The sequence below is a fragment of the Canis lupus genome, chromosome 15 (genome assembly GCF_003254725.2).
Source record: "Canis lupus dingo isolate Sandy chromosome 15, ASM325472v2, whole genome shotgun sequence".
NCBI classification, from domain to species: Eukaryota; Metazoa; Chordata; class Mammalia; order Carnivora; family Canidae; genus Canis; species Canis lupus.
Window position 1 is genome coordinate 47520500 of NC_064257.1, and position 25410 is coordinate 47545909.

Here is a 25410-nt window from a genome sequence, read left to right on the forward strand (position 1 = left end):
GTGGAGAGTTCACTGATGTGGGGCACTTTATCATGACTCAACATTAATGACCAGACATGGTCATTTATAGCCAGTTCTAATAGCCTAGTGGTTTGATTCTTCCAAGAAAGAACAAATGATGGTAATTGAGGTAAGGTTATCAGAACCTCTCTGGCAGAGTATTAAGGAAGAGACCAAAAGGCTTAAAGAGGAGTGTATGCTAGAGTGGACTTATCCTAGAAGATACAGAGATGACTGCTTTCTACAGAACAGCTGAAGAGAGTATCCCTTTACTCAAATGATAAGAAATAGGTTAGTTGGGGGAGGAGGCGGCACCGGTATAATTAAGAAATCCAGTGGAGACTATCCCTTGTAGGACAGCTAAGTAATTGATACTTAAGGTACCAATGATGGTGATAGGACTCTGGGATAAGGGAGGCCAAGTAATATTATTTAATCATTGAAGGCAAAGTGGATATAACTGCCCTTATGTGCAGGAGATACCTACACATACCTACAGTTATGACAAGTAGACCATAGTGTTTTGAGAGGCAAAGGGCCTCTAACAAGGGTGTTGCTTAACTTTCAAAGCCAAGATATATCAAGAGCAGGTGAGCAAAGTCTGTGTCAGCCAACAGAATAGAATTGTACTAGCTACCAGACATGAATCAGACCCAATGAACATTGACTAAAGGGGAGGCAGGGTCTCCTTCAGGAATTATCTTGCCCTGCTGGAATAAGTATGTACAGTATCTATTCTCCAATTCTTACCACCCCCCAACACACACACACACACACACACACACACACACAAAAGACATACAGACATTTACCAGAGGAATTGTACCCATATATTTCAAGGATTGTTAAATAAAGGGTATGAGCTAATACTGGTAACAAGAGGATTCAAGAGATCCTCATGACTCCTTATCAGAGCTGGGTCTAGGGAGGTAAGGTGAAACATGGAGTCCATGAACCTGCTCAGGGGTTCATTTCCCTGGCATCTGAGTGCACAATCAGAATGGATATAATTAACAGTTTTCAGAACCCTCACATCGGTTCCCTAACCTGTAAATTAAGAACCATAGCAGCAGGTAGAAAAGCAGCCAGGTAAAAGACTCTGAAACAGCCCACGCCCCAGCTGACATCATAAATGAGAAGCAAAACAGACCTTCAGTGAAGTGTCAGAGATCATTGCCTCCTTCAAAGATTTTAAATAATGCAGAAGTAGTGGTCCCTATCATATCCCCCATTGAATTCAACAGTGTGGTGCTTTGAAAAAACAGATGGATCATGGCAAATAGCTAACAGCTGCAAACATAACTAAATAGTGGCCACAAATGTAGTTGCTGTGCAAACGTGATTTTGGATATAGCTCATAAAACACTTGGGAATGTTCCCCTGAACCATTTATCAAGTGATTCAGAATCTAGATAATCTATATGGGGCCCAGAGAAAAAGAAATTTCTGCAGCAGATACAATCTGCACTATATACAACCCTTCTCCTTGGCCACATGACACAGAAGATTCCACATTATTAGAGGGAGTATCCATGGTGGGTAAGGATGCCATGTGGATCTGCCAGCAAGCCCTGATAGCAAAGTCACAATGTACTCCCCAAGATTTCTGGATCAAAGCCATAATGCCTATATAGAAGAACTATCCAATGTTTAAAAAGTGACCTTAGCATGTATTATGCCTCAGTAGAGTGACTGTGGAATTGGAGCTTCACATATGAGCCAGACCCATCAGATTGATGGACACAGCAACAATCCATTATGCAATGAAAACATCATATTTGGGGTTGGATTTAAGCACAGAGGGCAGAAAAAAATCAGTTACATGAACAGGTGCCCACTCTCATGTAACTTACCTCAGTTGCACTTAACTCTTTCTCTTAACTCATACCCATGGCTTTGTCGAGGATTCCCTATGACTAGTTGATGGGAAGGGAAGGAAAGAAAACCCTAGTTTGTTTCACAGATAGACTGGCTTAATATGGCTGTGAGAACCAAAATTGGACCACAAATGCACTACACAGAACCCTACTCAGCAGTGGCCCTGAATAACAATGGTAAGAAACAGTATTCCAGTGGGCAGAGCTTCAAGAAGTATACTTGGTCTTCAGCTGTGTGAGTTGTGGATATACTTGAACTGCAGCAAATTGCTTGATGGGTTCATTCATCAGAAGCCCTGTGAGGAAAAAGATTGGAAAATCAGAGACAAGAAAGTCTAAGGAAGAAGTTTGTAAATGAACCTAGGGGAATACACATAGAATCTGCAGTTCTTTGTGTTTCACAATGATGCCTCCTAAACTTCTCTAAAGAGAAGGTACTAAGCAATCAGGTAGGCAAAATGACTTTTCCTATAGAAGTCATCCAGCCTTTGCTGTGGGCCACTTCCGTTTTTGTACAATGGACTTATTTTTCTAAGATTTTTTATTTATTTATTCATTAATGACAGAGAGAGAGAGGGAGAGAGAGAGAGAGAGAGAGAGAGAGAGGGAGAAGCAGGCTCCACGCAGGGAGTCTGACGTGGGACTCTATCCTGGGACTCCAGGATCAGGCCCGGGGCTGAAGGCAGTGCTAAACCACTAAGCCACCTGGGCTGCCCCAGCACAATGGACTTATGAACAGAGTAACCATAGTGGCAGAACTGGACACTATGAATAGACCCAGTAGCATGGACTGCCCTTCACCAGACTAACCTGGTTACTGAGCAGCTGAATAGCCCACCTTTCAGTGACCAAGGCAAACACAAGCCTTCAATATCCCTCAACGAAACCAGAGAATCACTTGGTGAAAAGTTGACTACTTTGAACCACTTTCTTCTCGGAAGGGGTAGAGATTCAGAATTATTAAAATTAAGTTTCTGAGTATGAGTTTTTCTTCTTACCTTCACTGTCTTAGCCAGCCCTACTATCTAAGGATTCACAAATTATCTGATTTATTATCAAAGAGAAACATTAGCTTAGACCAATTCTGTGGGGAACAATGTGTGATAGTGGGAACATGAGTATGGAATCCCTTATTTTATGATGTGATGACCACATCACCCTGAAACAGCCAAATGCAAACATTTTGAAATAGTCTTCTAAAGGTACAGCTAAAATGCCAGCCCACAGATAACATCCTGGAAGGTTAGGGTCCTGTCCTTCAAGATGTAGCCTATATTTTAATGTAGCCATTACATGGTACTGCATCTTTGAAATATAGAGCATATGAGCTGGGAAACAGAGAGTGGAAATAAGAGCAGCTCCTGTCATCACTCTCCATGACCCACTAGCAGAGATTGAGTCTGGTTCTCAGAAGGAGGATATTTCCACAGGCAACACATTAAAGACTCTACTAAATCATTTTCAGCTCCTCATGCCTATAGACCAAGTAAGTGAAGAGGAAAGTTACTGGACTGCCAGTGGTCTCCACTGTAATTATGTAAGACAGGGCTGCTACCTTATCATGTATCTGCAAAACAGTATATCTAGAAAGTATATGTAGAGGTTGGGAAATCCATTCACCAGGACCCTTGCATAGTAAGGAGATCTGCAGACCTTGAGTGGAATGAAAGAAGGAACAGTACATGACAAGGTCACGTGTTGGAGAATGGAGGCAGAATCATGGAAGGACCAAGGAGTATTCGATCCTTTACTCCTAGGGAAGATGCAGCCATTAGAGGACATTGAGCAGAACAGTGATATGGTGTGACTCACATTTTAAGGGGATCACTGTGGGAGCTATGTGGAGCATGGGCTTTAGGGTGATGAGGGCAGAGGCAGCAAGACAAGGTAGGAGGCTACCGCATCCCTCAGACGAGAGGCTCTAGTAGTTGCACAGAGTGGTCAGTCATCAGATTCTAACAGACTCATTAATGAGGTGTAAAGCATTGGGCTTAGATCTAAGGCCACTCAGTTTTGTCACTGATTCTCCAATGGGAAGCCTTGTCACCGTTTCCAATAAAAGGACTTCTATTAGGGATTCACAGAATAAGCTACATTACGTCCCACTGCAGTTAGTTCCCAGACTAACTGATATTTATATTTATCATTTTTTATTCCCTGTCAGAATGGGTAAAATAAAAAAAAAAAAACCTCAAGAAACAAGTGTTGGTGAGGATGTGGAGAATTGGAGCCCTCTTTCACTGTTGGTGGGAATGTAACCTGGTATAGCCACTGTAGAAAACAGTATGGAAGCTCCTCAAAAAATTAAAAGTAGAACTACCTATAAGCTAGTAACCAAGTATGTACTGGATACTTACTGAAAGAATACAAAAACACTGATCCAAAGGGATATAATACACATCTATGTTTATAGCAGCATTATTTGCAATAAGCAAATTATGGCAGCAGCCCATGTCCATCCATTGACTGAAGAATGGATAAAGAATATATATATATATATATATGTGTGTATGTGTATATATGTATATATATGTATAATGTATATATATATACACAATGTATATATACACACACAATAAAATATTATATATTCTATATGTTACCATTGGCAACAATATGAGTGGACCTAGAGCATATTATGCTAAGTGAAATAAGCCAAAGAAAAACAAATAGCATATGATTTCACTCATATATATATAATATAAAAAATAAAACAAATGAGCAGAGGAGGAAAAAAGAGAAAGAGAGAGAGAGAGAGAGAAAGCCAAGCCAAGAAATAAACTCTTAACTATGGACTAGGACAAACTGAGCATTAACAGATGGGAAGTGGGTGTGGGATGGGCTTAATGGGTGATAGGGATTACGTAGGGCACTTGTGAGGAGCGCTGGTTGTTATACATAAGTAACGAACCACTAAATTCTACTCCTGAAACTAATATTACACTATATGTTAACTAACTGGAATTTAAATAAAAACTTAAAACTGAAAAAAGAGTACACTTGCCTTGATGAGCACTAAGTAATATATGAAAATATGAATATATGTAGAGTCACTATGTTGTACATCTGAAACTAATATAATATTGTAGTTTAACTACACTGTAATTAATTTTTTAAAAAAGCAATCAGAAGAAACAGTAAACTATTTGAAAGTGGTTGCCTCTGCGAAGCTGGAATCAGGGATGCAGTGGGAGTAGTCCCAAGGACTAATAAGTCTGTAGTTCTATGTAAAAAAAAAATGTATATGTATTATTTTGAAAAATATTATTTTGAGATTGCTGATATTTGTCAGTTTTGGCCTATAAAAATGGCAATTGCACATGGTTCAACTTAATTAAAATAAGATAGAAAAAAATTTAAATAAATAAGTAAATAAAACACTGAGCAGAATCATAATAGTTTTCAGAATCTTCCAAAAAAACTCTGCCTTAGTCTATCTTGTTTGTACCTTAAAAGTCATATAGAAATAGCGCTATTGTTTTAATTTAATCTATATTGTGTTCTTGTATAAAAACCTCATTTATAAGATTTGACCTCCGTTTATCACTTAAATTCAAGTAGAAACAAATTTGACCAAATGCCAACAGAAATATACAATTTCATTTTATTCTAGTTGAATTTTCTTTAGTCCAGTTATAAATATATTATTTTATTTAATCACCGTGATGCTTTCTGGTAACCCTACATTAGAAAATATCTGTTGAGTAAAAAACATTGCTTAGAGAAGTCTGCAAATGGCTTTGTTTCCTCCCAGTAAGAGTTCATTGTAAGATCAAAAAGTTAAAATATCTCTTTTTTATAAATATAAAAATTTGCTAATTAAAGCAGAGAATCTGTTGAGCCTCTGTTAGTCCCAGAAGAAAAGCTGAAAATGCCTGAGTTAATATACTGTGACTACGAAGCTTAGATACTATTAACAAGGAGGAAAATGAATATTATTTTAGGCCACCATCCATTTTTAGTAACTATATTTCTAGCTTTTATTTTCCTTATTGAAAATGTACGTTAGGATTTGATGTCCTGGCCATGGTGTACAGAATGCTAATACTTTCTAATTATAGACTGTTTCCTGAAAATCGGGTAGATGCTGCAAATACTGTCCAACAATCTGCACCTACAGCATAGCCCTATTAATTCAATATTGCTGAGAAGGCAAATGGTCAGTGGAGAATATCACTCAGCGTGGCTATTTTGTCTTACTTTTGATTTCCTTTTTAATAGATTCCTCTGACTGAACACTTTCAATTATTTTGTTCTCAAATTTCTTCAGATTCAGGTTTAAAGAACTTTTGAAAATTTAAGTATTAGAATCTTAGAATTATCTCTTCCTGAATATGAAAATCTCAATGGACATTCATAAGAAGCAAGAGTAAGAATGTAAATCAGATTAGATAAGGCTACGGATAGGCAAACTATTATGGCCAGGAAGCAATGAGCACAGTGGAAAAAGCAGAGGCTTTGGAGCCAGCCCATGAATTCAAACCCTACTTTGGGTACTTTAAGTTAAGCTACAGTTGCCTCATTTCTTGTAATGTTATTATAATAACAGCCTAACCCATAAGAATGTTGTGAGGAACAATGATATCATTTCCAGTACATCTCTGCACCTGGTAAGTTCTCAATGAACAGTAGCAATTAAGTAAATTATTCCATTAAGTTTACTTACATTTTTCTTTTAGATGACTTATGGTTTTCATCCTAAAATCAATAATTCAGTGGGACAAGAACATTAAAATTACACACAATAAACCTATCATGGTGGTGATAAACGTTTCTCTTGGTTGAATAAAACAAAACAAAATTCTGCTGAATTCTGTTGAAATTTTTACTGACCAAAAAGTTTTAAATGAGGTTTTGCAAAATGTTGCAAGTACCATGGGGCTATAGTGGAAAAGTAGCTTTAGCCTTAAGGTAAAACTGGCGCTGCCAAAGGAAATGGGAGGCAGACTGTCCCACAGAGGCTTTCTGGGGAGACATTCATTATGCCTGATTTCTGAATGGTGCAAGGGATGACCATCTAACTTTCATCCTCAGACATGTACTTGTTATGCATAAAATGTTTGAGAGTCACAATTGCTGAGATATAATTGTGGTAGCTGGTAGGGCTATTTTCTTTGAAAGTTGTCTTTACAACATTGCAGAACAAGTTGAGATGACTCTAATAGTCCATAATTTGTGTAGCTGACTTACTGTATCTTTGAAAGTTTCAATTCAGTTCTGGAAGAACTCTACAAAATTAGATGTATCTCCCTCCTTGTCTCCAAATCACTGTATATGACAGAAACATGATTTTATCCATCTTTCGAGGACAGACTCATATGAAGCAGTTCATGTATAAAATTGAGATGCCAATTTATTAATTTACAATGAATAATCTCTTCAATGAAGCTAAAATATTCAAAATCCTACATGTAGACCTACATGCAAGCCAAATGCATATTAGAAGTTTTCTTAGAAAGCAGAAATCAGACCAACAGTAGTTAGACTAGTGGAAATATACCATATGAATCCAATCTTTAGCAATAGGTTTCCTTGACTGCATATTTCCATTGACCTATTGCCCCAATGGCTCTGCTCTCTGCTCCCATCAGAGCCTTTAGAGGAGTTTCTAGAATTGTCACAGCTTGCTCTCTCCTCATCCTCTCATTCTTTCTTGAACCCACTCCAGTTAGGCCTCCATGTTGCCAAATCCAACAGTCAATTCTAGTCTACTCTAACTTGATCTTTCAAGGGTATAAAAACTATGTAAAACATAATGACGACATCCTCCTCTTCAAGCATTCCTGCACTGTTTTCCCAGCCATAACACTCCTGGCACCATACTCCCTTGGTTTTCCAACACCATGCTGATTCTCAAGGACTTTTTAAACTTCTATTTTGAAATAATTTTATATTTTCAGAAAAGTTGTGGAATAATATAAAGAACTTCTGTACACCTGTCACCCAGATTCACCAATTGCCAACATACTGCCACACTTTATCATATTCTCTCCCATTTATTTTTTTCCTCTGAACCATTTGAGTATAGATGAGAGACCACAAGTCTCTTAACTTCTTTACTTCTCTGTGTAAGACCTCAGAACCAAGATATATTTTAACATAATTATAGTATAATATTTAAAATCAGGAATTGTAATATTGATACAATACTATTCAGTATTCTACATTAGAATTAATCAAATTCACCAGTTTTCCCAATAATATTCTTTATAGTAATTTTTTTTTCTGGTCTGGGATGCAATCCAGGACCATGACTGTACTTATCTGTTATACCTTCTTTAATCGGGAACTCTTCCTTAGACATATTTGCCTTTCATGACATTGACTTTTTGAAGAATATCAATTACATTACAGAATGAGTTTTCCTCATGATTACATTTAGGTTTGCATGTTTGGTAGGATTGTTATGTAAATGGACTGTGTCATCTTCAGCACATCTCATGAGGAGATACACAGCATTGGCTTGTTCCATTAGTGAGAATATTCTCTCTGATTATTTGGCTAGAGTGATATCCTCCAAGTTTCTCCCTATAGAGTTACTACTTTTCTCTTTACCATTAATAAGTAATTAATAAGGAGATACTTTGAAACTCTGAATATAATCTGCTTCTCATTAACTTTCAACTTCTAGTCTTAGCATTTGTTGCTGATTCTTGCCTTAATCAATTATTACTATCATGGTTGCAAAATGGTGACTTTCTAGCTTCAACTACATTTATGAGTTGGCATGCAATTTGCTTTCAGGCAAAGCTTCCTATTTCCCCCCATCTCTTTAGTTAATCATTTTTATATCAGTATGGAATCATAATTCATACTGTATTTAATGAGTTCATTCAGTGGGTTTATCCAATCCACCATTTTCATAATTTGTTTGGCTGTTGAAATTGTTCCATCATTTGAGTCCCTTTTGGTAAGATTTTTTTTTTTCTATTGTCTTGGCCTAGCCACACTGTGGTAATTTAGGGTTAGTCCACAGCTCTGGTTTCTCTTCTGTGTACTCATTCTGGGTAGTCTCATCTAATCCAATAGTTTAACCATCATCTTTACACTGAAGACCTTAAATTTATATTGCTAGCCCAACCCTGCCTCCTGAACTCTAGATTTGCATTTCCAATATCCTACTTCATTCTCTAATATCTAATAGGCATCGAATTTAAACTACTCTCCAAACCTGTGCACCACTCCCCTTGAGTTTATCCTATCTCAAGCAAGTACAATTCTCCTAACCAAAGCTCAAACTAAAATTCTTGGAGTTCTTCTTGACTCCTTTGTTTTCTTCACATCCCACATCTACCTATCAGCAAACCCTATTTAGCCTCCGGCTTCAGAGAACATCTACTACCTGTCTGCTTAGCATCACTTTAATTGCTCTCATACAAATCCAGGTAGTCATTATTTGCCACCTAGATTATTGCAGTAGGCTCCTGAATATTCTCTGTGCTTCCACTTTTACCTGCTTTCCACTATCTGTTCTTCAATTACGACAGAGATCATTTTAAAGTGTATATTCTGGCATTCCTGTGTTCAAAAGCTTCTTAATGGAATCATATTTGTTCAAATTGAAATTCAATAACATAATTATGGCCTGTAAGGTTCTGCATAATGTGCCTGGTGATTATCTGTTTGACTCATGCCTTTCACTCCTGTCTTTCCTCAGTACATTTCATCCATTCTTGTCTCCTTGCTCTTCCTCCACCTTTCCAAGACAGATCATGCCTCAGGACCTTTGCATGTGCTGTCTCCTCTGCCTATATGCTTTCTTTCAGATGTTTGCATGGTTTTACTTTTTTCCATCCTTTAAGTATTCACTCAGATGCCACCAAATAGGCTATTGCTGACAACTCATCAAAAATAGTACTCTTGGGCAGCCCAGGTGGCTCAGTGGTTTAGCGCTGCCTTCAGCCCAGGGCCTGATCCCTGGAGACCCGGGATCGAGTCCCACATCGGGATCCCTGCATGGAGCCTGCTTCTCCCTCTGTCTGTGTCTCTGCCTCTCTCTCTCTCTCTCTCTCTCTGTCTCTCATGGATAAATAAATAAAATCTTTAAAAAAATAGTACTCCTGTATCTATTCATTTGCTTTTTCCTTAGCACATTTCACCACATGATATATTTATTTGCTCATTTTTTCAAAACATTTGTCTTCCCCACTAGAATGTAAATTCTGAAAGCAGAGACTTATCTTACTTATCTTTATTTTTCAATGTTATGTTTTCTTGCCTATTGAAGAGTGTCTCACACATATTAGAAAATAAAAATGTGTTGAATTAATGAAAATGTTGATGTTATTCTGCTAAGATAGACTTATAAAACCCTTTTTAGAGATAGTCTTGCTAACATATCCAAAATTCCTGGTGTTTGCTGGTGCCAAGTCTTCTACCCCAGGACAGACTTGCGTGGCACTACCAAAATTATTTTCCTTCTTCTGTGCTTCTTGGGGCCCCCAAATTTCTGCCCCACTTCCTGAATGCATGGCACAATGTTCTCTAGACTGGCTGATACATTTAGTCAGGTTATAGTTTTGTCTTGCTGGCCTGACAGTCATTTGGTCTATAAAATGATTTTGCCCAACCATGGTCTGTGATCTTACACTTTAACTCTCAAAAGCTAACCTTGATGCCTGTTTTCCAAATTCCTGGTGACACCACATTATTGCTTTTTGTTCTCAAACTCACAAATTGTTCCTTGTGAACTTTGCTTACAGAATCATTTCTCACATAGAAGAACTTGGCGAATTTTCCTTATACGCAATAGCAGCTCTGGTTTGGATTTTGTTAGTTGGGTTGTGTTACATACTATCTAATGAGAATATCAGTATACATTGTTGGAATCATGACATTCAGAGTCATGTTCTTGATTTTCTTTTACCATAGATATAACAATCTTTACATATTATTTAGTGTCACTTATGACAATTATTATACTGTACTGTACTCTACATCATATACACTCATGTTTACATGTAAGACTCCAAAAACCTTGTGGAAAGAGTAAAAATTTCCACTTTTATAGATGAAAAAATGGAATCTTGGCAGGCATAAGTAATTTTTCCCAAGACCATTCAAATAGGACTATAAAAAAAAGGTCTACTTACATTCAAACCCCATTCATCAAACTCCAAAGCCTGTTCTTTTACTACTATATCATATTATTTCTCTCAACATACCGAGTAAAGAGCCCTGGCTCTTTATAACTGTGACCTCTACAAGCAACCTACCAAATATTCTCGTTGCAAAGTTGCTTTCTTTTGAGTGCCTTTAACAAGTGCCTGTGGATTCTTGTTAGATATGATTGAAGCACTTTACACTCTAAGCCAAGCAGAATGTATAATATATGTAAGCCTCAAATCTGCCAATAATTCTGGATAGGTTTAATCTTTATCTACTTCTGCTTTTCTTCTAATGGATTGATACAGAGCAGCAGTTCTCAGCAAGGGGTAATTTAGCTCCCCAAAGGATCTTGAACAATATTTGGAGACATTTTTGTTTATTACAACCACAACTACTGACACCTATTAGGTAGAAGACAGAGATGATGCTAAACATCCTATACACAGAACAACCCTCCATTATAAAGAATTATCTAGCCCAAAACATGGAAAGTATTGAGGCGAGAAACTTTTTGTTTTTTAATATTTTATTTATTTGTTCATGAGAGACACAGAGAAAAAGAGAGAGGCAGAGGGAGAAGCAGGCTCCACACAGGGAGCCCGATGTGGGACTCGATCCCGGGACCGCAGGATCATGCCCTGAGCCGAAGGCAGACACTCAACCGCTGAGCCACCCAGGCATCCCGAGGCGAGAAACTTTAATCTAGGTCAGCCAAGATAACTCAAAAAGCCCAGATGTTAACAACAGGATTTGAAGTTCAGACTCTATTTACTAGCTTCCCTAGACATTAGCTATTTATCCACAAAATGAGAATAATAATATTTACCTGGCATAGATTACTGTGAGGTTTAAATGAGATAGTGTCATATAAACATCTAAGAATGCTGTCTGACATGGGGCAAACACTCCATATATATTCATTATTGTTACTACTGGTATGTATTCTTTTTACCTTTGTGCCAGACAAGTGAATGCTTCTGTTTTTCCTTGAAGGATGAAGGGGATAGCCTTGCCCCCCCCCCCAAAAAAAAATTGCTTCCTTTATTTAGGGAAAAACTGAATTTTGATGGTTAGTAGAAGTACTTCTTTTATACCACACCATGTCTGCTCCAAAAATTGAGCATCTGTGATCACTTTACACTTTTTCTGATCCTTTCTGTGAACTAGCAGATTGATTTTTAAGCTTATCCTGTTGACATTTTCAGTTCCTAGGAAGTAAGACATTTGTTTTTCTCTCAGCTTTGTCCCTGTGGATAACTCTACCCTGATGGCACCCATCTTTTAGGGATTTCAACAATCCCCCAAATAAACCTAAGTCCATATGCTAAAGGGCCTAAAAAGAGTCAGAAGTGTGATCAAAGGAAATTGAAACTTTTGGTCTCACCACTCCCTTTGGATTTTCTTTTTGTTTGGTTTTCTTGAAACTTCAAATTTGCCAGGGAACCAATTTTCTTTCCTTCAGGTTAATGCATGTGTTCTCAATAATATGAGAAATTGGAAGAAAAGGTTTGGGATAGAAAAGGTTATTACTGGAGAATGTGAGAGGATTAACTACAGTGAAGGAGAAAAGATACTTTAGCCTAAGGGATTTAAAAAAATTTTTTTCACTCTTATGTTTTAATGTGTGGGGAATCCCATTTTCCATGTGGGAAGATAATTTGACAGAAATTTAGGCACAGATTAGGCTGAGATTCGAATATTCCTAAATGTTTCCACTGTCTCAGTCTGGACTAATTGTATGGTCTAAGCCTCAATTAATTTCTTCACCATGTCATGAAGATAATAATATATTAATAAGATAATTTTGAGAACTAAGACCACCTTTCTGCACGGACCCAATGCATAGTAGGCATTCGACATTATTATTATTTTACTTTTCCAATATTCCTTTTTGCTCAGAGTTTCTGACTCTCTTTGGGAGGAGGAATCCCTGGAATGCTCCAACACAGAAACTTTATCAAAAAATTCTAATAGCTTAAATTCTGATGTGTCAGGTTTTGTTTTTTGGATTTTGTTTTTGCTTTGTTTAGTTTTTATTTGGTGGTTGTTCTTTTCTCACAGCTCTCTGATATAGAGCAAGATAAAAGATTTCTGTTGTTATTTTTCAAACTAACTCTTCTTACATACAAATATTTTAAAGAGAAAATTCTAGAAATAAATTTTAAGCATTTATTTGTGTGTTGGAGTCTAGACCAGATAGCACTGCAAGTCCATACTATAAACTACCCCATCTAATCAAAGCACACAGGAATGATAGAATATGTGAAAAACAGATTAACATCTTCCTGTACCAGCTGTTGAATAGCTACTCAGAGAAATCAAGGGCTGAGGTTATAAGCCTGCTGGGCTCTAAGCCCTGAAGGATGAAGAGGTCACTAAAATTTGACTTTGGAGGGGTAGCAGGAGCTAGAGTAGGGTGGACAAGCCTGTACTAGGAGACTGAAGAGCTTCAAGAGTCTTGTGTTGGGGGAAGGCACACACACCAATCCAACAACCCAGACTGTAGCTAACTAAGAATCGGTAAACAATTGGATCTGTGACTGCTCCAAGATCATTTATATTTTGCTGTCACTGTTAGTCCAAATTCTGTACCTGATGAAATGGAGGTCACGGTAGGCAATCAGAAAATAACCAATGACTAAGAAAGAGGGAGAAAAAGAAAAAGGAACAATAAACAGAAACAACTCCTACTAAGAAGAGTCTGCATAACACAACACACAGGAATGTATAGAGAGCTGATACTATGTAACAATCAACAAACTCAGTAATAAGGAGATGGATTAACTAGCAGAAACATTTTTTAAAAATTACTTGTTAGTGAGACAATAGGAAAATATAGCAAACATATTTTTAAAAATACTTTATGAAACAAAATTAGGCTGGTGTGAATCAGTAATAAGTTGCGGGGGGAGAATAAACAGATATATAAAAGAACCTGTTGCATAAATTTGCAATTGAAATATGTTTATTAATTTTTTAAAATATTTTACTTATTTATTCACAAGACACAGAGAGAGACAGACAGAGACACAGGCAGAAAGAGAAGCAGGCTCCATGCAGGGAGCCTGATATGGGACTAGATCCCAGGACTCCGGGATCACTCCCTAGGCTGAAGGCAGATGCTCAAGCACTGAGCCACCCAGGCATCCCTATTAATTTTTTTAATTCCATGGATAAAATAATACCCTAGAATGGAGGGGCAGTTATAATTACTAAATTGGAATATAGACCTGAGGAATTCTTTCAGAATACAGCTTTGGGAGATAAGAAAAGTAAAAGCACAACAGAGAAAGTAAGAGACACAAAGGGTACATGAGACACTAATAAATTGAGGTCTCATAAGTTTCCCAAAGGAGAGAATAGAGGGGATGACAGAGAGGCAATGTCTGTTCAATGTGGCCAAGATTTTTTCCACCTTTGAAGAAATATGAAAAATGTACACATAAAGCCAAGCCAGATAAATGAAAATAATTACTCTAAGACCATATCTCAATGAAAGTATTGAATACTGAGAACAAATAAAGAATCTGATGAGCCTTTGAGAAAAATAAAAATATTATCTACAAAGGAATGACAGATCTACAGCAATGATCTCATAAAAATAAATAAAAGGTAGAATATTATAGAATAAAATCTTCCAAGTACTGAAGGAAAATAAATACCAATTTCACATTCTAGACCCAGCTGAAGTACCACTCAAAGGAGAGAGAAGTTGAAGACATTTTCAGATATTCAGCACATAGAGAATTTATCACCCATAGGATTCCATTGGAGAAACTACTAATGGGTACAATTTAACCAGAATAAATGTTAATCCAGAAAGAAAAATATTACAGATGTTGACAAAATATATACCATGAAAATTACTGGTTTTTTGGTCAAAATATCTACAAATCTAGAATTCTAAAACTAAATTCTGCACAATGAAGAGTTAAATTTCTCATTCAGGAGAATAGAAGTAATGAAAACTCTAGACATATAAAAATGTATTGGAGTATATATGCTAATATATTAATAAACTAGTAATAAAACAAATTGATCAATCTAACAGAAGGCAGACAGGAGAAAAATCAGGAAAGGAAAAGTATGATAAGGGCAGCCCCAGTGGCACAGCGGTTTAGCGCTGCCTGCAGCCCAGGGCGTGATCCTGGAGACCCAGGATAGAGTCCCACGTTGGGCTCCCTACATGGAGCCTGCTTCTCCCTCTGCCAGTATCTCTGCCTCTCTGCCTGCCTCTCTCTCACTCTCTCTCTCTCTCTATCTCAAATAAATAAATAATTTTTAAAAAGTATGATAAATGGAAACACAAAATATTAGAAATAATTCCAAACTCAACAGTCTAAAATGTGAAGTGAGAGATTTTTAAAAATTATATCATACCTTTGAATACTACAATAATCTAAATATCATTAAATTAAAGATTAAAAATTAAAATTACAAAATATTTGCAATGAATAACAGAAATATTACATATCAAACCTAATAGACACAGCTAAACATTGGTTAGATAGAAATTTTAGACAAATGTAATTATTCCAAAAATGAGAGGTATTAAAAACAAATTAGCTACAAAAGCTATAAAAAAGAAACAAACAGATTATCCCTAAAGAAGGTAGAAATAAGGAAATAAAAGAGACAGGAGCAGAAAATAATGAAATAGAAAAAATATACATAATCACAAAAGTAATAGGATGTTGGTAAAAAGACTAATAAACAACCTCTAGCAAGGTTGATGTGAACACTTTAATTTGTTTAATCCTCATAGGAACTCTCTATGGTAGGTACTATTAAGACCTGGTACAAGTAAATATTAATATAGAAAGGAAAAGAAGAACATAGCTATAAATGCAAGAGGTACTTTACAAATAGTAGCAAATTCTGAGGACAATTTTTTTCAAGGACATTGAAAATTTGTCAATGTCAATTACCAAAAGTAATTTACAAAAAAAAAAAAAAAAAGACAAACCTCAATGCCTATTTTAAAAAATGAAACTGAGGTCTACAATACCTCGCTCAAAAAAGCCTTTAGTAAGCTGAGGCAACCTTACAGAATCATTTTATTAATTTCAAATCCTATCTTATATAAAAAGTTTTACATAATAGAGTTAGGGAGAGATTAACAAATTGGCGTCAGGAAGCTAATGTAACTTTGAAAATAAGACCTGATGGAGAACTTAAGAAAAACCAAAATTATAAATAATCGCATGTGGTAATATAGATGAAAAAGTCCTAAATATAATTTTTGTGAATCAAATCCAGCAGTGTTAAAAAATACCTTGTAGCCAAGGAGGATTTCTCATAGGAACTCAAGAATGATTCAACATCAGAAAATACTGCAGGAGTGCCTAGGTGACTTGGTTAGTTGAGTGCCCCGCTTTTGATTTGGGCTCAGGTCATGATCTCAGGGTCATGACATCGAGCCTCATGTCAGGCTCTGTACTGGGCATGGAGCCTACTTGCAATGCTCTCTCTCTCTCTCTCTCTCTCTCTCACACACACACACACACACTCTCTCTCTCTCCTCCCCTTTGCCCCTCTCCACCTCTTGTGTACATGCATGCTCTCTCTCTAAAAAAAAAAAGGAAAAAGAAAATACTGCAATGTAATTCACACATTGACATTAACATGACAAATGAAAAACTAAGGAAAAATATGTACATATATATAGTAAAACTTAATATGCTCATTCTTCATGAATACAGTAGCATTGCCCATTATCACTCATCATTTATTATTATTCATCATTGTGCCAAAGTTCACAGTCAAGGAATGGCTCACAGAAAAATAAATGAGTAAAGAATAAATAAAACAATTATTTGTATACAGCATATTTATCAATAAAGAGGATATATGATTTCTAAACAAACAATTTAGAGCTCACAATAAAGTTCAGCAAGGTGGTTAGACAGAAGGCCAATATATAAAATCAAAAGGAATGGGCATGTTTTAATATATTAAATATGTAAAATAAAGAACCAATAACCAATTAAAATTATAACAAAATGATACTGATTATAATAGCCACAAAATTATAATGTACCTAAGAAAACACCTAACAAAAATATGTAAGCTTGTATTTATTTCCTGCGGCCACCTTAACAGAGTAGCATAAACTAAATGGCTTAAAATAACAGAAATTCCCAAGGATCCAGAGCCTAGTAGTCTGAAATCAACGTGTTGGCAAGGCCACACCGCCTTTAAACTCTCAAGGGGAGGATTCTTTGTCCAGCTCCTGGTAATCAGGCTGCTCCGTGGTTTGTGCTGCGTACCTCTAATCTCTGCCTCCATGTTCACGTGGTGCTTCCCCTAACTGTGTCTTCACGTGGTTGTCTTCTTATAAGAACAATCATACTGGATTACTGTCCCACTCTTTCTGTATGACTTTTTTTTTAACTAATTACATCTATTATGACTCTATTTCCAAGTGAGATCACATCTTGGGTACTTTGAAAATAAGAAGTTAAGATTAAGGGGGTTTAGATTTCACCAAATATTTGCAGGCACACAATTCAGCTTATAACAATCCCCAAATTCAAACTATTAATTTGTTTATGATTTATGTATTTATTTGTGAGAAAGAGAGCAGGAGGAGAAGGGACAGAGGGAGACAGAGAATCCTCAAGCAGACTCCCTGCTGCAAGGAGATCCCCAAAGACAGGGCTTGACCCCATGATTCTGAAATCATGACCTGAGCCAAAATCAGGAGTCAGCGCTTAACTGACTGAGCCACCCAGGTGTTCCTCAGACTATTATTTAAGGTAATGGAAGTCCCGCATCAAAGACCCAAATAAAGAGACCTTTAGAACAACCTGATTTCAAATTGACCGTCAATTCTCCTGATTACTTGGCTCAAGCAAGGAAAACTGCATGCTATGGGGAAGTGAGGAGGGGATGCATATGATGGCTTAGACAGGATTTGGGCTTGAATTGGTGATTTGGGAGGAAGCCTAAGGAAGTGAAGGTTTTCTCTGGACTGGATGATGTCAGAAAGCAGAGGTAATGGCTTAGGGATTGTGGTTTACTGGCGATCAACTTTATCTAAAAGGTGTGAAAAACAAGTAATTTTGTAACTGTCAAATAAGTAACATTCACACCGACCTGGGAGGGGGTGTTAGGTCATCTTGTGGTTTGCGCGGTGTCCTTATTTTCATCTGTGTCATTACATAATTGCCTTGTTTTGGTCTTGTTCCATCACAGGCTCAGTGACCTCATGTGATGTGGTTCTGTGACATATTTGCCACCATCCAGCTGTCACCCACAGTCACCAGCTGATGGCTATTTTAAGCATCATTCCTTCATCTCACCTGAACTAGTGATGAACTGTACCATGATCATGAATGAGGATATTATAAAGATGTCAATTTTACCCAAATAATTGATGAAATTAACTTGGAGAACAAATAGACACAGTAAGGAGGACTATGGCAAATTGAAAAGTGCATGCTCCTGGCTAAGAGCATTAGCATTTTCAAAAGGACAAACAATTCATCCTTGGAATTGATTCAATCTCCATTCTATAATTAAGGTGACCACACATTCTAGTTTACTCGAAACAGTGCTGACTTATACCTATTGTCCTAGCTTCCAAATCAGTTAGCATTTTCCCCAGATTTTTCATTTTTTTACTGAAGAATTAATTTCAATAATTATATTAAAAATAAGCCAGAATGAGATTGGTAAACCTCCCCTGCGCACTTCTGGCTTCTGTCATAGCTATCATCTGCCAGTATGTGATGTGTATGTGCAGCAAATAGTCTCATTCAATATGGGGTTAGTTCCGGAAGTCAGTCTTCAGTGCCCCATCTCTCTTTTCCAAACGTTTTTTCATAAGTAATACAATTTACATCTTCATTCAAGGACAACATGCAGAGTATTCCCCAATAAAGCAAAGTGTGTGCCAACAATGGCTGTTAGAGACAGCAACTTCTTTGGGTATCCAGTTACAGTAGGGAAAGGTTTGGGGGTGGGGAGGTTGAGTATATTTTTATTTACTAGGGATGCTCATCAGAGTGGAAGCTCCTACCATTAGTCTTACAGAAATGTAAATTAAACTCAGTTCATTAGTTTTAGCAATATCCTGGCTTTTAATATTATTTTCCTGCTTTATTGAGGTATGATTGACAAATGGAATTGTAATGTATTTAAAGTATACAACGTGATGATTTGGTATGTGTTTCCGCTGTGGAAGGTTTCCCACAATCTGGTGGGGCATATATCTGATGCCACCGCCTCTGCCAGCTACATGGTATACCAGACAGTTGTGCTCGAACCCCTGTCAGAGTTTCCAAGATGTACTGAATTTCCAGACCTTGAGTTGGTGGAGTCAAGTAAGAAATACAGCAAGCTACAGGTTAGGTGTGAAGTGAAGTATGTACAGGAAATGGAGACCAGTCACCAATAAAAAGTAGAGTGTAGCTTTATAACTTACACTTATTTTGGTAGCATATTTTCTCTCCCATTTTTTTATTCAATCACTTATATATTATTATGGATTCACAGAGGGTTTTTTTAGCCTTAGGGTTAAAATTCAATATTATTAGAGTTTGTTCTAGAATTTAGAATTTGTCATTCTAAAACATTACACTTTGCTTATTTGTAACTTCTAGGCAAGTGAGAAGCTTCACTCCCATGATCTGCAATGCATTTACCTCTTTGTTCATGCCTGAGTATACCTGTAAAATCATTTCGGAATTGTTAACCCATATCTTGTATAGTAACATTTTAATTTTGCAACAAACATATTTTCATAGCCATCAACTCAAGAAATCTTTAACATTCATCTACAAATTAAGGACTGAATTTATTTCTCAAAAAATTTTCTAGGAGTTATTTTAAGATTATACCCAAAGATGATTAACTTAAAATGTACAGACTCAGAAGATGCCTTTAAGTATAACACCATGAAGTAGGACATTTGTTTGAATTCATTACTAAATGGATTTTTGCTTATTTTCAAATCCAATGTTTCTTTCATATTATCTCCAAGTTAAGTGATATCTATTAATGTGCTAACTCTATCAGCAGAAAAAGACAATACACAAAGTGTATTATATTAATATAATCATATCCTATAAAGGGGAATATCATTTAAGGCAGTTGTAATGCTAGTATGATTTTTTTCATGTTTCATGGAATTACAGTGAAATGGGTTTTTTCTGGAATTCCATTCTCTTAAAGGTGAGGCATCTAGTATTTTTTTAAGTGCTTTAGTAAATTAAGTTAAAAAGTCCAATATTGAAAATACAGTTTTTATATTTGCAGTGATAACATCAATATAAATTTTATGAAGAATGGGATTATGGTAAAAACAATGCCCTTACAAAATTAAGAAATATTTGGGGCAGAAATATTCTAAGAATAGGTTGTAGTACACACACAATTCAGACTACATACCAATAAGTTGCCCCATTCTGAAATAGAAGCTGCAGTTGTGGAATTTCACACACACACACACACACACACACACACACAGTGACCTGAGTTAGGGTTAACTATACTACAAAGTTTGCGGACAAAAACAAGATTGAAAAAAGCCATACTTCAGCATAACAGTATGTATTTTCTCTCACTGCTGCCCATCATCAACCTGATTTCAGAAATGTTTTGCTTTTAAAGAACTACTTTGTAAATCAACTCTGTGAGTCATCTAGATTTTCTTCATTTTCTTCAAAATCAATATGAAATCTTTACTAAAGACATTCAACAAAGGGAGTTATCAAAAGATGCTGTCTTTGAAAGATTTTATTGAATTGCACTATATCAGAAAACAATAGTAAACAAGAAGACACTGACATTTATTCATATAAAAGCAAGAGTAGCTTAAATGATATATAAGATTTAATGCTGAAATTCTATAGTTTTGCTTTGGAGTATCTCAACTGGTAGGAACATCACGTTATTGGAATTCTAACATATAATTGAAGAAGTTATGTTGTTGAATGCAATGAAACTGACAAAAATGCCTATGATTTTACACCATCTAAAGTTGATAAAACATTCAAAAATCATATTAACATATTTGATACACTTTCTTCATGTACAGATGTTAAAGAATGGACTCTAACTGGAGGCTAACTGAATATCTGCGAAAATATTGGGGTTGAAATATTTATATATGCTAATACAAAAAATTTTATGCTTGAGAATGTTCTCCATTTAGCAGAATTTGCTCTGAGCTTACCAGATACCTTGGCATTTTTAGTGTTCTCTCAATTAAAAATAATATAATCCACAGAGAAGTTTCAATGGAAGGTGTCCATTTTAAATTTCTTAACTGTAAAATGCAACTTAGAAGTCTATTCCAGGCAGTTTTATGGAAAAAATAATAAAAAGAATGAGACCACATTTGAGAGAAATACCAGTGGCATTGTATTAAAGAGCTACAGCTAATTCCTTAAAGTATGTGATTTTAAAATGTGAATTAATTCTGAATGAGGATCCAGTCATTGCCCTGACTGACACCATTTTGCCTTCAATTTATTCTTCTTAATTGCTTTGTTTTCCCCTCCAGCTTACCTGTTAACTCTAGGAGGGACCCAGAGGACAAAACATCCAGCCATGGGAACTGAAACTGCCCCCTCAAGCAATAAGAGCTGCCCTGAAGCCATCAAGACCCTGTGTGATTGACCCCGAGACAATGATCAACCTAACCTTTGCTGCCCGGCTGCATATACGCATCCATCTTTGTTCCTCATTTTTCCTATATAAACTTAGCCATATTCACAGCACCTAGCTCTTAGGACACTAGTTTGCTGTCTTCTTGGCATTGGCCTCATGGAAATAAGTTGAATAAATCCCTTTTTTGTTTCACCACCACTCATCTTTCTGCCTTTAGATTTTGTCAGTGGCAAATGGTTGAACCTCATGTTTTTGGAATCTCTGGTGCCAGATACTCTTGCACCTGAGGGCTCTGGTATCAATACTAAGAACAATCATGGGGCATATCTTCTCTTTAAGGTTCAAATAATCAATTAAAAGGTGTTTTGGTATGTTGCATTAAGGCATGCAGACGTATGTTATTTTTAAGAAAGAGTTTTAATTTTGAAAATAGTCTTTAGAAAATAGTCTTTAATAGAATTATCTTTTGGTCTAACAAAATTAGTTTGTGGGAAAATAAATAATTTTAGTTATTTTTGGTGCCCCTGTTACTATCACAATTGTCTCAATTTAGATAACACATTTTTTTCGTCAGCCTTTTTGTAGTTGGCTCCTGTCTATGTATTTGCCAGCGTTTGGTGTAGGATCAAAGTCTGAAGCCTTTCACATCTCAGTAAAACCCTTGCTAGCCTGTTCAGGTTGATTGGGCAGCCTGGTGTAAATTCTCTTAATTCAATGAACCTTTCTCAAAAACTTGTGCTAGATTTGGGGATGTGGTATAATCTTTGCTCTCAAGAGTCTTTTTTTTTTTTTTTTTTTTTCTGGTGAGTTAAAAGTTAGGCACATGAGAGAATTCATTGAGACCAGTAGAAATTAGTGCAAAATAACATTAGCAAGAACAAAAATACATGGTGCAAATTCATACTGGTAGAAAGGAATAAACGCCCTAAGGATGATGATTTTCTAGGAAAGGTTGAAAAGGGAGCCTCTAGATGACTGGCTAAATTTTGAGCAGACAAGGAGACAATGGGAGAGGTGCCATGAACTAATGGAGGAGACTTTCTTTGGGTGGTCTCGGAGACAAGGCAGTAAGGTATTACAAGTAGCACAGAACACAAGGGTAAGGCTTGAACTTCAGCTGAGAGTCTGAAGAGTCAGGAGCAGGGGTGTATATATAAGACAGACCCGAGTAGGAGGGCCATGCATTGCTAGACGGATTGGAGAACAGGACACCATTTATTGCAGAAAATTCAGAGACATATCAAGAAATCTAGATTAGAAGTGATGACGTCCTGACCTAGCAGAATGAATGAGAATGTGAAAAGGGACAAATCCCAAAGGTGTTTTGAAGAGAAGGTAACTGGCAAACAATCTTACATAAGAAATATGAGTTTTTTAAGAAATGCAATTCTTTCACCTTTGACTCCTAGACTTTGTGTCGGCTAGTCTTGGAGTCAAGATTAAACGAGGACTTTCCCTCTATTAAAACCTGAAATAATATGCTGTAGTGATAGAATCATCTAGTCACGATGTGTAATAGGAGGGTGGCTCACTTAATACCAGTCCTAACAGACACACAAAATAAAACTTCTAATAGGGTTTTTTTGTGTTCAATGAAGTTAGTAGTAAACCTTGACATAAATGTAATCAGGACGCCCCTCCACTGTTTTGCACAACATCTGAAGCTCCCAGCATTAGACACTCACAGGCAGTTGACAGGCCTAGTTAAAATGCAAACAAGGTAATGCATGAAGCCATTAGGATCCATTAACACCTTGAACCAATTTAATTGATCAAATTAGCTAACCTATTCTAAAGCGTGAAGAAAAGAAGGAAGCAAGCAAGGACAGCAGTGAGATTTTTTATGTGGGAGAGGAGGGAAGACCAGAGAAGTCAGAAGGCAGCATCTGTCATTTGAGATGTTGCCTGGTTTGAGGCTGCATTCTTTCTAGAAAATTATCTTCATTTTGTCTTCTGGGGTGGTAAGAAGGAATAGGATAAAGAAGACTGGCTCAGACATTAAATTGCCCTGTGACCTCACTTAAACTTTTATTTTTAAAAATGAGAGCTCTAGACCATTTAAGTAATGCCCACTCCAGCTACTCAATTATTATTATTTTTTTAAGATTTAATTTATTTATTCATGAGAGACACAGAAATAGAGGCAGAGATATAGAGAGAGGGAGAGACAGGCTTCCCACAGGGAGCCTGATGCAGGACTCAATCCCAGGACCCTGTGATCAGGCCCTAAGCCGAAGGTAGATGCCCAACCACTGAGCCACCCAGGTGCCCCATCCAGCTACTCAATTCTATAAAATAGTTAGATTTTATCTTCACAGGATTTTTTGATTTGGTGATGTTTTCCTTTCAGTATAAGGGAGTGTTATAAATAAACTCATATTTTTATCAAGAATATCAGCCTATTTAAGATTCTGAAGTACCAATGATGTTTCAAAGACGTATTTTCAGATTCTTTTACAGATTAGCCTGATATCTTGGTTTATGATGAAAATCTATAGCACCTATAGTTGTATAAGGCAACATCAGTCTTTCTTAAAACCATATTTTACTTATTACAGAGTCCCAAAATTTCTGTTCCATTAGTCATCTAACTATATTCTACTTCCAGACCAACTATTACATCATCATCGAAACAGTAGTACATTTACAAATAGTTTAGTCTTTAATATACATGTCAAAACGCAGAAAGATTAAATTGATAAATCTCCTCCTATTCCATCACTTTCCATTTTCGTGGATCATAAGCAACTGTCAAGCTTCTGGAGTTTCATCAAATTATCATCCTGCTATCAAAAATAAAGTTACCTTTCTGATATCCTTGGCTTTTCTTCTATAGAGAATTACTTATAGAAATACTATTTAAGATATCAAATATGTTTTCAACTAAGATGAAGCTGCAGTTATATGCAGGGGAAAAGTGGAACTGGGATTGCTTGGGACAATGTGACATGCTAGGAGATTGCATGTCTGGCATTTATGCCTATGTAGTACATCCAAAATGTTCATTTTGAAAAACTCATCTTAAGTTTTAAATACCTTTATATTTGACTAGCATTATTAAGAGGGAAAGAAGGAAGGAAGGAAGGAAGGAAGGAAGGAAGGAAGGAAGGAAGGAAGGAAGGAAGGAAGGGAGGGAGGGAGGGAGGGAGGGAGGGAGGGAGGGAAGGAAGGAAGGAAGGAAGGAAGGAAGGAAGGAAGGAAGGAAGGAAGGAAGGAAAGAAAATATATGGGTCAGGGTTCTCAATTTCAGAAGACAGGACAATAGGAGCTATATTAATCAGAACGAGATTTATTAAGAGAGATAGACAACTCAAAAAATTGTTGCTATTGCAGAAGAAACAGATTTCAGCAGTTTCGTGAGTCACTCTTTGTATCACCCCAGGAACAGGCTTGCCAAAATCAGGAAGTCTGAACCAGGAAGCTACCCTACAGTCACTGGCCTCAGTCCCACCAGGCCAGGTCACTGCTGTGAGTTATTCTAGCAGGATAAGTAAGTGCTTGGTACTTGCTCTTTGCCCCTACCCAACTCATTTTCAAAGCAAAATTTTGTATGGGAAGGCTTAAAATATAGCTTTTGCATGATGATGATGATGATGATGATGATGATTACTACTATTACTGTTATTATGTTGGAAACGTATATTTCACAATGTAGAATACTAATCAAATGTGCAGAGACTGCTCGAAAAAATTGGAGGAAATACAAATTGGAGAGTCTAATGTGAAATATATTTAAGAACTCCAAAACTAGAATGTTTAAGTATTTATTCCAGAAAGAGATAACAATTTTGAAGGGAGGAGGCTTCAG

General features: G+C 36.6%; 1 protein-coding gene across 1 annotated transcript in view; it reads right to left on the reverse strand.

The window, feature by feature from the left end:
- Nucleotides 1–915: 915 nt before the first annotated feature.
- Nucleotides 916–25410, reverse strand: part of IQCM (IQ motif containing M) — a 429271-nt gene continuing 404776 nt past the window's right edge. Inside the window, exon 14 of the mRNA XM_025439271.3 lies at nucleotides 916–2173. Coding sequence (XP_025295056.3) covers nucleotides 2085–2173 — 89 coding nt within the window. The 3' untranslated portion in view covers nucleotides 916–2084. The remainder of the gene's footprint in view (nucleotides 2174–25410) is intronic.